This window comes from Impatiens glandulifera, chromosome 7 (assembly GCF_907164915.1).
Source record: "Impatiens glandulifera chromosome 7, dImpGla2.1, whole genome shotgun sequence".
In the NCBI taxonomy this organism is placed as follows: Eukaryota; Viridiplantae; Streptophyta; class Magnoliopsida; order Ericales; family Balsaminaceae; genus Impatiens; species Impatiens glandulifera.
Genome location: NC_061868.1, coordinates 15,658,352 through 15,672,475, shown reverse-complemented (window position 1 = coordinate 15,672,475; position 14,124 = coordinate 15,658,352). Strand labels below are relative to the sequence as shown.

At 28.2% G+C, this 14,124-nt stretch overlaps 1 protein-coding gene across 1 annotated transcript; it reads left to right on the top strand.

Moving 5' to 3' along the window:
- The first annotated feature begins 3,933 nt into the window (after positions 1-3,933).
- Positions 3,934-7,966, top strand: LOC124945168 (L-ascorbate oxidase homolog). The gene is made up of 8 exons (XM_047485556.1): positions 3,934-4,161; positions 4,244-4,353; positions 4,434-4,704; positions 6,228-6,330; positions 6,412-6,757; positions 6,886-7,251; positions 7,354-7,432; positions 7,502-7,966. Exons 1-8 carry the CDS (start codon positions 4,024-4,026, stop codon positions 7,712-7,714), a joined length of 1,626 nt encoding a protein of 541 aa, XP_047341512.1. The 5' UTR covers positions 3,934-4,023; the 3' UTR covers positions 7,715-7,966.
- Positions 7,967-14,124: the final 6,158 nt, after the last annotated feature.

Genomic DNA, 14,124 nt, shown 5'->3' with positions numbered 1-14,124 from the left:
TGTCACTTACGTGTTTTATTTAAAACTCGTGAGTTCATAAACATGTTTTAAAGAAAAGTGCGAGAGTAGTATTTCGCGTTAATGAGTGATAAAGTGACGCGCGAGGGAGCAATACGAACATTTTATAAGCGAAAAGACCCTTTTTTTTTCAAAGTTTATCCTTTTTTTTAAATTAGACCCTCTTAGGTCATTTCATCAAATTTGCCTTATCAAGACAGACAGACGTGCGGAACTATGGTCCCGTTTTACTTTTATTTTAAATTAAGATATTATTGAATTCTTAAGATTTATAATTAATGTGTGTATGGTTGGTTTTCTATATATGAGATAAAAAAAAAATTAATCCTAATTACCCAGTTATTTAACATTGCCCAACTGATTTTCTTTAATGGCCCAACAATATGGTCCAAACATACAAATAAGCCCAATAATCCAAATTTAAAAATAGGATAAAAGCATGAAGGGCCAAATTAAAATAAATTTTACAATCTAATTCGAAGTTCGAACACAAGCAATTCAATTGGTGAATGTACAAGGTATCAGACTTTGTCTATTTTAAATCATTTAATTAAAATTATGATAAGTGAAATTATTTAAAATAAAGCTTATTTAGTTGAATGATAAGATTAGAACTTGGCTTAGGTATCATAACTAGGTTATTTTTCTACCTACAATTTTATTATTTAAGACTATGTATATAAGTTTATTTATTTATTTTATTTAAACTTATCTAGGTGAATTATAGGATTATAATTTGGCTTAGTTTAACATTACTAGATTATTTATATACCTACAATTTCTTAACTTATCGAAGACTTCTCCATTGAACTTGAAATTCTTCGTGTTCAGAGTTTTTATCCTTTAGGCGGATTCTATGCATATATCTTTTTTAAAAACTCTTATGTAGATATTGGATGTTTGACTTGAAACAAGTCTTTACCATGATATTTGAATTTTATAAATAACGTTGTACTTATATTTCAAGGGTTTAAAAGCTGAAACTACAAATACAAACAGAATTATCGTAAGAACAAAAATGAGTATTCAAATATATTACTAGCTTTGAAGTGTAAATTAAGTACAGTTGTTTTATTTGTTTGAAAATGGCAAAGATGTTGGAATTTGAGCTATAATGAGTGATCCACCCTCAAATAATCAATAAAATCGTTATTTGGTTGAATAACTCGGACTCTTTCACACAATTTTCTTGTTCCTTGAAACATGTTTTTTTAGGTACTAGCATATATCCCGTGCATTTGCACGAGTAATAATATAAAAAACCGTGAAAAAAATATTACGGTAAAATTTTTATGGGCGGGTCAACCCACAATCCGACCCAAGTATCCATTTATTCTCACATATATCCAAATTAACCACAGCTCTCGACCCGGCAATCCGAACACTTTAAAAATTAAGCATCATTATATATATATAGATTAATTAATTAAAAATGTGAACTTATATTGTTAAAATGTCAGGCGTTTATCAAATTTTGAGTTGAATTTAAAATATAAAGTCTTATTATCTTAGTTGGTTAAAAAGTTATACTTGTTTTGTTAGGTTGCAAGTTTGAACCATACCTATAGCATTTTTAATTTTATTTTTAACCGTTTTAAGTTTATGGGCGGGTCAACCCACATTCCGACCCAAGTATCCATTTACTCTCACATATATCCAAATTAACCACAGCTCTCGACCCGGTAATCCGGACACTTTAAAAATTAAGCATCATTATATATATAGATAAGAGTATCGCCTTCAATGGGATATCTTTTATGTATTTGAGAGTTGTTAATTACATAACAAAGCTGAGTTTTGTTCCTTAGAACTTAAGTCACAATAAAGCACTTGACAAGATTAAATATTAAGTTTTATGTGTGCTTTATTACTATAACAATTTTTTTTAGAATTTTCAAACTAAATATAATTAGCTTACATTTCATGAAATATAGAGAATCCAATTACACAAATAAATGAGAAAATACATACATATATATATATATATTTGTTAACAACTTATCTTGTAACCGTAATTATAACAGATAGGATCCAAAGTATAATCCCAATTATAGAAATTATTTTAAAATGAGCCTAATTATATTTAAAATATATATATAGGAATATGTTAGCTCAAAAGCTTATAAAAAAAGGAGGTAGATCTTAGCTGTCAAGATTCCAAACCCATTTCAATCTCCAAGACTCTTTACCTTCAAAGTAATTGGATCTGTGCATACACTTCAATTATATATAAATATTGCAATTTGATACCCTTTTTTTTTTTTATAAAAAATCATATTTATTATTTATTACACATATTTTTTTTATTAATCAATTACAAGTTACAATTAAGGAGGAAATAAAAAAATATCATAAATATTATTAAAGGGTGGTGGGATGATGGATCTTTCATAAAACCCCATTCTCCCAAAAACCAATTAATTTTTTTTCATCAACATAAGACCATTTTTGTAAGATAGGTTCACCTTTTTTTTTTAAAAAAAATTATTGTTTTTAGATTTAAACTAACTCACCTATAACACTAACACTAAGTTTATAAAATAAATAACTAATTAACTATGTTAAGTCATTTTAACTTTTAAATATTATATATATATAATTTTCTTGACAAAATCTACATGAAAAAAAAAATAAAAGTTCTTTATTTTTAAATTATGGTTTTTTAGATTTAAACTAACCCACCTATAACACCAACACTAAGTTTATAAAATAAATAACTAATTAAATAAATGTAAGAGTTATTTCTTTTGTTCCTACTTTGATTGCTCGTATATATTTGAGTTGGTGTTTTAATTTAAAACGTTTTCAGTAAAAATATAATTTATGATCTTTATCTCTTAGGTCGACTTTTTTTACTAGTTCACTCTATTTACTTGGATTTGATTTTTTATCTCAATTTTTTATAATTTAAATAATACTTATAATCGTTAGTGTATTGTTTGCTGTTTATATTATCTGATTGTATTATTGATTCTTTCTCGAGTCTATATTTGTCACCTAAGAGAAAATGAAACAAAATAATTGAACATAATTTTTTTTTTTCAATAAAGAGTTACTAGTACTAGTCTTTTATATGAATATTTTCTTACAAATACCTTCTCAATATTTGGATAAGTTTCTTATTATTTTGGTTATACACATAAATGGTCCATTATTATTAAACATATTTTTTTTTTCGACATTGTTTATTAACTCTGGACTTAGATAATTTTAAATACCATTCAAATAATATACAGAGATTTTTTACTATGTTTAATTGGTTAGTTTAACTTAATGTACTTCAACACTACACTAATTATTCAAGAACTCAAATTAATTCGTCTTTAGAGTCGCTTTCAGACCATTGAATATTTTCTATAAAAAAGTTATTTTTATAAATTGTTTATACAATTTGCTCAATTTTTTATTAATTGAAATAATAAAAATCATTATTTTTAAATAAAAAGTGCTCTTAACTTGGATATGGTTAAAACTATAACTTCTTAAATTCTTAGTTTTTTTTTTTATATTTTACAAAGTTAGCACTGCTTACATCTCATCGATATGGATCCCATATTTTATTTATAAATAGTTCTTAGTTTATTTAATTGAATGTATTTATTTTTTTTTAGTTACCGTGTGGGTCAATTTGTTACCGTGGTAATTTGTATGGTAAAAAACCAAAATGCAGTAAATGTAAATTGAACTACGCGGTCTTTCGGGAGTCGTGACCAGCTCACTATTTACTAATGCTCAGAGAGTCAGATCTCAGAAAACCGCTCAACCTCATTTATGGAAACATTTGATTTTTTTTTGTATTTTTTTTTCTCAAGATCTATAATTTTGTCTCCTTTCTTCATATTTATACCAAAATTATATATCACCGACCTACATAGATTAGTCGCAAAGCAAAAAAAAAACAAAAACAAAGTAAAAGTAAAAAGACCCATCATTCCTGTAGAACAGATCTAAACCCCATTATTATTCCTCTCTAGGAAGAAAGAAAGAAAGAGAGAGAAAGAAAGAATGGGAGAGATGAGAAGAACCCTGATTTCAATACTAATATTATTGAGCTTCAATATCATCAATGGAGAAGATGGGTATCGATTCTTTACTTGGAATATTACTTATGGCGATATTTACCCACTTGGAGTTAAACAACAGGTAAAGTTTCAATCTTTTTCAGACAAGACAATAAATACTAAACACCCACAACATGTTTTTGACTGTTTTGTGTTTTTGGCAGGGGATATTGATAAATGGGCAATTTCCAGGTCCATTGATAGATACAGTTACAAATGAAAATTTGATTGTTAGTGTTTTCAACAATTTAGATGAACCCTTTCTTCTTTCATGGTAAATTTTTAGTTATATAATATAGTTTTGATTGATCTAGTAAATGAAATACTGAAACATCGTACTCCATTGTTGGGTAGGAATGGAATTCAACAAAGAAGGAATTCATGGCAGGATGGAGTTTATGGTACTAACTGTCCTATTCAACCTGGAAACAATTTTACTTATGTTCTTCAGATGAAAGATCAGATTGGAAGCTTCTTTTATTTTCCTTCACTTGGATTTCATAAGGCTGCCGGAGGATATGGTGGAATTAGAATTGCTAGCCGGTCTGTTATTCCGGTACCGTTTGATCCACCGGCGGCAGATTATACTATTCTTGCCGGCGACTGGTATAAGATGAACCATACTGTGAGTGTTTTAATATCAGCATTTTTTTATTATTTTTTTTATGAAAAAGTCAGATTTGTTTTGGTATTATTTGGGTTAGAATTACTATTTTTTATTTATTTAAAATTTAAATTTTAAATTTTATAAAAGTAAATTAAAAATATTTTAATTATGAAAGTTAAAATGATAAGAAATATGATAAAAAAAAATTTCTTTCTAAATATCTAGTAGGTTATGTTTATACTTTATACTATATTTATAATAAATATTAACTTTTGTGCTAATATTTTTTTGTTTGGTTTGAAACTAAAGTTTATTTATTTTTTTTATTTTGAATTTTATGTTAAATGGATTAAATATAATAGTTTTGTATTTTAATTAATAAAAAAAGTCTGATTATTTATTGAAATATTAATTTGAATAAAACTCATTCTATTATAATATAAAGAAGAAAATTGGACAATATATATAACCCGTAAACACACTTAATTTAAACCACAAAACTTGACGCCTAATAGATTACCTAATAGATTAGAAGAAGAATTTTCTAGTAGAATATATAAATAAATATATTTGAGAAATTGTAAATTTAGAGTTCTTATAAGTGTAATACAAATTATCATTTCTTATTTTTTTATAATAGAAATTAGCATTCATTCATAACCATTGTATCCGACAAAATGAACTGACTACTTTGACTAATTTATAATTTATCTAGATCCGCATATATATTAACTTGGATATATGTGTTATTTACAGGGTACAAATTGATTTATTAGAGTGGATTGTTGTGTAGTCAACTAACATAACCAAAACCAAACCTATTTAATCTTTTTTTAAGGTTAATTAATCTATATTTGTTTTTTAAATGCCTCCAAGGAGGGTTGAAATTAAACAATGTGACCTACTTTAAAATGTATAACCACTAACTTAGACTTAGAGTATGACTAATTTATATGTTTTCTAAACCTTTTAAGGAATTTAAAAACAAAATTGTGTTAATTTAAAACTAATGTATACTTTTTAAGGTATTTTTAATTTAGTATAATTTTAAAACTTATTATGTTAATGAATAACTCACTAAGGACTATATGAAGTCTTAAATGAAGTCATTGTCAAGTGTAAATAGTTTTTCTAGTTTCCTAGAAGAAAAAGAAAAAATTATAATGGTAATAATTAATTATAATTTAATTATTAAATTTATTATTATGAGTCATATATATTTTTTAATATTTTTAGGCATCTTATAATTTTATTCTAATATTTTCAAATTTTGTAAACGGGTCAACCCGCAACCTGTCTATGTTTATATAACGAAACAATTTATAGGTCAAAAACTCATTTATTTATCCATCCAATATTGACAAGTTAAGTGTTACTATAAGTCTATAATCAATTTATTAAAACCAAATTATTTATTCAATCTGCAATTATCCTACGCATTTTATCTTCATTTATTTTATTTCAAACTTTCAAATCTATAACTAAACTGTTACACTATTTATATTTTATAGTATTTTAAATATTAATTTTGTATCCAACAGGATTTAAAAGCAATTTTGGATGGTGGTAATGATCTTCCCTTCCCAGATGGCATTCTCATCAATGGTCGAGGATCAAATGGATATACATTTTCAGTTGATCAAGGTAATTTTGATATAATTTATTGTTTTGAAGTTAAATTTCATTACAATAAGATGTTAATCAATATTTAAAATTGGATAATAGGAAAAATTTACAGGTTTAGAATATCGAACGTGGGATTATCAACTTCCTTCAATTTTAGAATCGCCGGCCACAAATTGAAACTAGTTGAAGTTGAAGGCACGCATGCTTTGCAAAACACTTACGACTCTCTCGATGTTCATCTCGGCCAATCGTATTCGGTTTTGGTTATAGCCGATCAACCTCCACTCGACTATTACATTGTCATCTCCACTCGTTTCACCTCCCAAATTCTCACATCAACCTCTCTTCTTCGATACACAAATTCCGCAGGAGCAGCCCCCGGTTCTACCCCGGGTGGACCTACAATTGAGATCGATTGGTCACTCAATCAAGCCCGATCAATTAGGTACGTACAAGAAACTGTCAATAAATTTTGAACCACGTCACAAAAATAAATAAGTGTTTTCAAATAAATTTATTAACTAGTTTTCATCTATTTTGTTTGTTTGGTTTTTTGTGTATTGAATTGACTAGGCAAAATCTAACGGCTAGTGGACCGAGGCCTAACCCGCAAGGATCATACCATTATGGATTAATAAATACTACCCGCACGATTAGACTTGCGAATTCCGCCCCCATGATCAACGGGAAACAAAGATATGCAGTCAATAGCGTGTCGTTTGTTCAAGCCGACACGCCTCTTAAACTCGCAGACTATTATAATATTCAGGGAGTTTTTAGCTTTGGTACCATGCCAAATAATCCTACCGGTAGTGGCGGTTATCTGCAGACTTCTGTAATGGCTGCTGATTTTCGATCTTTCTTTGAGGTCGTATTCGAGAATCAAGAAGATATCGTCCAATCTTGGCATATTGACGGCCATATTTTCTTTGTCGCAGGGTAACATTTTCTTTTTTTCAATGTTCTTTTTATTGTTTAAGCAATAATGACAATGACAAAACAAATCGCGGGTAAGTAAAACTTGTTTTTTTAAATCTACAGGATGGATGGAGGTGAATGGTCTCCCGAGAGTAGATTGAATTACAATCTTAGAGACGGAATATCTCGTTGCACTGTCCAGGTAAAGTATAAATCATCGACAATTAAATAAAATCGACAACTTATAAGAGTGTAACACCTTTTATTGTAGGTTTATCCTATGTCATGGACTGCATTATACATGCCTTTGGACAATGTAGGAATGTGGAACATAAGATCGGAGAATTGGGCTCGACAATACTTAGGTCAACAATTCTATCTTCGTGTTTTTTCTCCGGCTAACTCTACAAGAGACGAAAATCCAATTCCCAAAAATGCCCTTCTATGCGGAAGGGCATCAGGCCGTAAAACGCGCCCTTTGTGACAAATTACGGGTGTTAGTACAAATCGGTCACGAAAGGGTGACTTCTTTGCATAATTCAACAAGACAAATTATCGCGGTCGGTCATGAAAGGGTGACTCTTTTGCATAACTAAATGATAGAGGTTTCTTTGGTCTATTCTGTCACATTTGTTATCTTTTACAAATGAAACTTCTTCTTTAATTCATTCAAAATTCACGCAATTAGAACGATTTGTTACGATATTGATAGATTAATTTATAATGGTTTTATCATCTTCATGCTATTTGCTCCATTCAATTAAATTTGATTTTAACAATTGTAAACCCTCATTTTTTTTTAATTATTTGGTCTAAGAATTTCACAAATTTCAAATGAAATTCAAACGAAAATATTGTTATGAGCAATGTCACCTATCCACACCTTCTTAGTTGAATTCATTTGAAAGCTTATTTAGTTAATAATAAGACTAAAATCTTTAAAATTTAAAATTCTCACCCGGAGAGCTACTCTTAGAAATGAGTTTTATAAATTTGTTTTGCCCATTTCAAAAAAAATCTTCACAAAAAGTGTTCCTTATTAATTTTAGAATTGATCTAGTCAAATAACTAAACAAATTCTACACAAAAACAATTTGTTTTTATCGCATTTCTTTTCGGATTGATTGAAAATGATTTGAGGATCATTCCATAACACAATATAGATGTTAAACAATCCTTAATGCCAAAATTGCAATCAATGGCCAAATTCCAAAGTTCATAAATTTTTAGTTTCAATTGAGTATAAATAACATTTCTCATTCATGTCTAAAACACACAAAACTTTCTAAGGTTTGGAGAGAGCTTCTAGCAATATCCATTTCCTTCAATTCTTCTTGAATTCCTATTTAAATTTCCTTCCAAAGCAAGAAAAATTTGGAAAAGCTAATTTTCTTGTTTCTTAATTAACGACTTTCATTTTTTTAGTTTGTTTCTGGACATGGACGATGAGGAAGGCCTCGAAGGAGATTGGTATTTTGCGAGGAAAAAATCTCTTCTTAACGTGTTTTTTATTTTTGACAAAAAATAAATAAATGAAATTTGCTTCTCATTTACACGTTTTGCTATTTGGTCCGTGATTTAATCTTTTTTTATATTATTTTTAAACTAAAACGAAAAGTAACATATTAAAATGAGATATTTTCTAATATTATATGTAAACTTAGGGGTGGAAAGTAAACTTAGGGTCACTATATTATTTTAATTCTTTTTTATCATTGTTTACTCGTTTAATTTTATATTATATGATATGGAAGATAAAAAAAAAAATTAAACCTTAATCCAAAACTAGAAAAAAAAAAAGTTGAATAACACCTAGTTGCTACAATCATAGACAAGAGATCATACATGTGTATAAATACCAAAATTAATAAAAAGTCGGTGCGAAGGAGTTATCCATCACATTGATTACTTCTTAAACCACTTAGTTGTTAATATTCCTTTTATTTTAAAGTTATGATGCAAAAATGTGTATTCATTATGGAAAAGTGCCTATGTTTTAAATTTATGCACTTTTAATATTGCACTTTAGAATACTCTAAAGTCTAAACCCAAGTGTTTAATAACCTTGTAAAAAATTATGACGACCACTTTACTCCTTGGTATCGTGACAAAGAGTGACTCTGGATGCTTAAAACGATAGTTCCAACAAGAACATCCCAATATTTCACACCATCAGCCTTCATGAATGTCGACACTTACGCAAGCGGCTCCATTATGTGATAACATAACAACTCCAAAGGCCCTGATCATGAAGACAAACTTTTTACTTACAATGTGATTTAAATTCTTTTATTTGTCTCTTAAATTGTTTGCATATTAGGATTAGGGTTAGAAAATCTAGAATCGTCAATTTAGGATTTTGAGTCAAAACAAAAATTTCATTAATGCGATTCTATGATCTTTACATATTCCTTATTCGTCGCATTTTTTACGTTTTCTTTTTTGTCCGGCATTCATATATGTCTCATTCTCAACATTCCTTTCATACCTTACATTAATCATTTCTTTTAGTGCATTCAACATTGCATATTTCACAAATCATTGTATCCCAATATGTCTTGCCTCCATGTCTTCCTCCCTGTCCATGAAAACATTCCAAACTAAAAAATCATCGTGGTCATACATCATATCATACACAAAATATAAAAACCATATTTTAATTGACAATTAAACCATTTTTAAAAAACAATCAAATCACTCCACCAAAAACTAATTAAATTGAAACATCAAACCCATTTATATAGACTTAAATATGAGATGATAATAATATATATATATATATTTCTTGTTTATATTTTATAATTAGTTTAAATATAATTATATTTTTATTTTATAATATTTGAAAATAATTTCGTAAAAATAATTAGATGAATTATAATAAAAGAAAATTTGTTATGTAATGAGAAAAAATATAATTTTTTTATAATATATATAAAAGGAATTCTATTAAATAAAAAGGATAAATAGCTTCATATTTTAGTTTATTATTTTTAACACATTTTTACTTAAATCTATAGTTATAAGTGATTATAAATATAGGTCATCAAAAATATTTATTTTAAATAAATTCTTAATATATTTAATTAAATGATATATCAAGTTACTTCATCATTCACAAATTATTAATTTTAAATCACATATTCGCGTACACTTATATTTTTGAAAAAAATTGCAAGTCAAATAATTTGAAAATTATTTTAGTAAATTAATTACATTACAACTTACGCTTATTGACAAACATACCATAAATATTACCCTCATACCATAAATATTACCCTATAAGCTATTGTTGTTTATTCGTTCAATTTGGTCAATTAAAATATTAATTTTATTGATTAATTTAAAAAAAAAAATCACTTAATAGGATATAAATGATATTCGTTTAAATATAATAATAAAAACAATACAAGAATGAGTATTTATTTTGTCATCAAACACACAAAAACACAATAAAATTAATCATTTGAGAGCAACAATGAAAATATAAACAAAAATGTTCACAAACAAACAAACGTAGCATAAAATCTAACAATAACGAGCTTGGAGATTCTCAAGAAAATCAATGAGTTTACCGACCTCCTCCACCGATTTTCTAGAAGAGATCCCACACATCGTCAAAATAATAGTGCTGTAAAGTAAACACATTGGTCGACCGCGATCACTGAACATAATTAATACAGTTTCTTTTAAGCCAAATAGTCCACCATAAAATAATTGGGATAAAGACTCATCGAATCAATCCAACCGAGCTTGTGGTTTATATCCAAATATCTCAACAACCGATAATTAATTCAAGCATCACTCACTTAATGTTAATCATATTTCAAAGTATGTTTCAAATCGCACCCACTCATTTGCAATGTAAAAGCAAGTGATGTGTCATCTCCACCTCTTCACAACACATTCTACAAAGACTAACCATAATGCAACATTTTTTTATGTATCTTTCATTCGTTAATATCCCTCAATGTATGACACTCCATCTAAAATTGAGATTTTGGAAGAGAATTTAAAATCTCAAAACTTCTCACATATGAAGTCAGTAGCAATCTCCACAAATAATGTGTAACAATCACCAACCTTATAAGAATCACCACCTTGCAACCAACTAAGAGCAACATCTTTTTATGTGAGGTTAGATCTTTATCATTGCGTTACATGATCATGTATCTGATTCTACTCGCAAAACTATTTGAACGTTGATCGAATATGTCCTTGAACATTTCTACATATCTCAGTCGAAGCGAAGGTTGGGAATGACAATGCAAGACTTCTGAAAATGCACCAAATATCGTCCTTGAAGTTTATTGATGAGTCGTCGCCTACCAAGAATCTAGACTACACACAAAAATATTTCCACATAGTAGAGATGTCTTTCCAAACACTATAACCAATTGGTCGGGGTTAGCTTTAGTAAATCATCCAGGCCAATTCTTTACATGTTTGTATCTAATCATATCAGTCCATAAACAGTTAGGCTCTGAAGAGAATTTATTGCACTATTTTGACATTAGAACTTTGTTAAATGAATATAAATTCCTTATTCTCAAGCCCCGTTGATCTTTGAATCTCTTTACTTTAGTCCAACTCACCAAATGACCAAAGGAGGACTTAGAGGATCCCAAAGAAATTTACACATAATTTTTTCCATCTCCACGCTCTCACTCTTGGGAATAAGAAATAAATACATCATAAAAGTGGGCATATTGTCCAATGCACTCTTGATGAGGACCAAACAATATATTTTTTAAATTATCTTGCTCTTCTAGATAGGTAAAGTCTCTCCATTTTAGAGATAATCAAGTCCCAAGAGGCTTTGGAGCGGACTTTAGCACCGAGAGACATACAAAGATATGTAGACGAAAATGTTCTAATGTCAAAGCTTAGAATACTTGTCAATATGTTTTCCTCCTATTGGAAATAGAGTCCGAGAAGAAAATATTAGACTTACCGATATTGACCCGCAATCTAGAGTATGCACCAAACAACCATAAAATATCACACAAATACTTGACATTTCTACGTATGGTATGTATCATGCACAATCTATCGTCAACTAAGAGCAAATGAGAAATGAAAAAATTAGACATATTTGCCTCACAATCCACTCCTCTAATGAGACCATCTTATTCCCCGAACTTAAACATTCTAAAAAGTGCTTTAATAACAATGACAAATAAGAATGAAGACAACGAGTCACATTATCTAATACCTTTTGAACTTTCAAAAAATCTTTTAGGACTTCCATTCACAATCACGAAGATCCTATTCACCAAATATTTGGATACAATCTTATATAACGACGAAACAAAAACTAATCGGTCTAAAGTTCTTTATATCAATGGTTCCTGGAGCCTTACTTATTAAACAAATTAACGTTTAGTTCTAATTCTGGTCAAATAAAGAGATTAAGAAAAAAAAATGCTCAAACACTTTCATGATATCAAATTTATGGACCACGCATTTTAGAAAAATCACAATGTAAAGTTATCGTTTTACGGAGCCTTATCACTACCATATCTCATGATTGTCAATTCACTTTCTCAAGTGTGAAACGCTCTTCACAAACACCCTTCTATTACTCATTGATAATATCAAAAGATATACCATCCAATTTTGGTCTCACCGTGTATAATTTCTTAACCAAATTAGTAATAAATTGCACGATACTATCCGAAATTATCGGTTTACAATCATGAAAAATTCCCTGAATCGAAATCGAGTTAATCGCATTATTTCTCGCTTACGCCTTTAATATTGCGTAAAAATATTTTGAATTTTTATCCCTTTTCTTAGTCAAATAACTTTACTGCGTTGTTTATCGATTTTATTAGTTCGTAAAATACATGGTTAAATAATGCAATTATATTAATATTTAAAATAATAATAATAATAATTTGTATATAAATTATTTTAGAATACAAAAAAATCATTTTATTGAGAACAAAATCTATTATTAATATTTACACTTTAAAAAATCCTTAAATATTAAAATAAAATTATAATTATCAATTCTAAGTTGTAATTAAATTTTTCATAATTAAAATTTTAACTATGATTGGTCAACCTATCAATCGTCACTAAACCGTCCAATCTAACTGTTGGTTTCGGTTGAATGATTTAAAAAAATCATTATCATTAAGTTCGATTTATACTAAGCCAATTCGATCGGTTTCTTTTACACTTTTATTGTGTTTTTTCTCTTGTATGTATGTCCATTCGCATTTAAGACTAACCTGCGAGTAACTCTTGTAGCGAACAACTAATAAATCGTCTTAATTATATTAAAAAATGATTTTGAAGAAGCTAATATATAATTTTAAATTCTAACTACAATTGGTAGAGTAACAAGATCGTCCAATATAACATTTGAGTTCGCTTTAATAGTTTCAAAATATAGTTGATCATTCAGGTCGGTTTTCATGATTGACGATTCAATTCAATCGGTTTTCTTTACTCTTATGTGTTTTTATCATATGTTGTATCCATTGATGGTGAAAAGAAATAAAGGTAAAAGATATATCCAACTAATTTCATCATCCCGTTACTATTAATTTTATGCATTTTCTGGCACGTCATGCCATTTTACTGCTACTTTGATTTATTTAATTTAATTTAATTTCTCATGATATAAATAATTGGATCTGTATGTGCGTAAATCGAGCTGGAACATGCTGGACTTATGAAGAGAGCCTTGTGAACAAAAGTGCACGCAAATGATCCTTTCTCAGACCCTCTAAATATTGGGAAAAGTGGGGTCCATCAATCTCAGCATTTTCTTTGTTTGTACAAATTTTAATTATAAAATTTAATTATTTTTTTTTTAGATTTTTATGGGTTTTATTAAATGAAAATTATTGATAAAAATATTAATTTTTTAAGGATAAATGATTA

Coding starts and splice junctions, on each gene's coding strand:
- LOC124945168 (XM_047485556.1), top strand. CDS start 4,024: ATGGGAGAGATGAGAAGAACCCTGATTTCAATACTAATATTATTGAGC. Junction 4,705..6,227: donor GGTATAAGATGAACCATACT/GTGAGTGTTTTA, acceptor TGTATCCAACAG/GATTTAAAAGCAATTTTGGA. Junction 7,252..7,353: donor CATATTTTCTTTGTCGCAGG/GTAACATTTTCT, acceptor TTAAATCTACAG/GATGGATGGAGGTGAATGGT.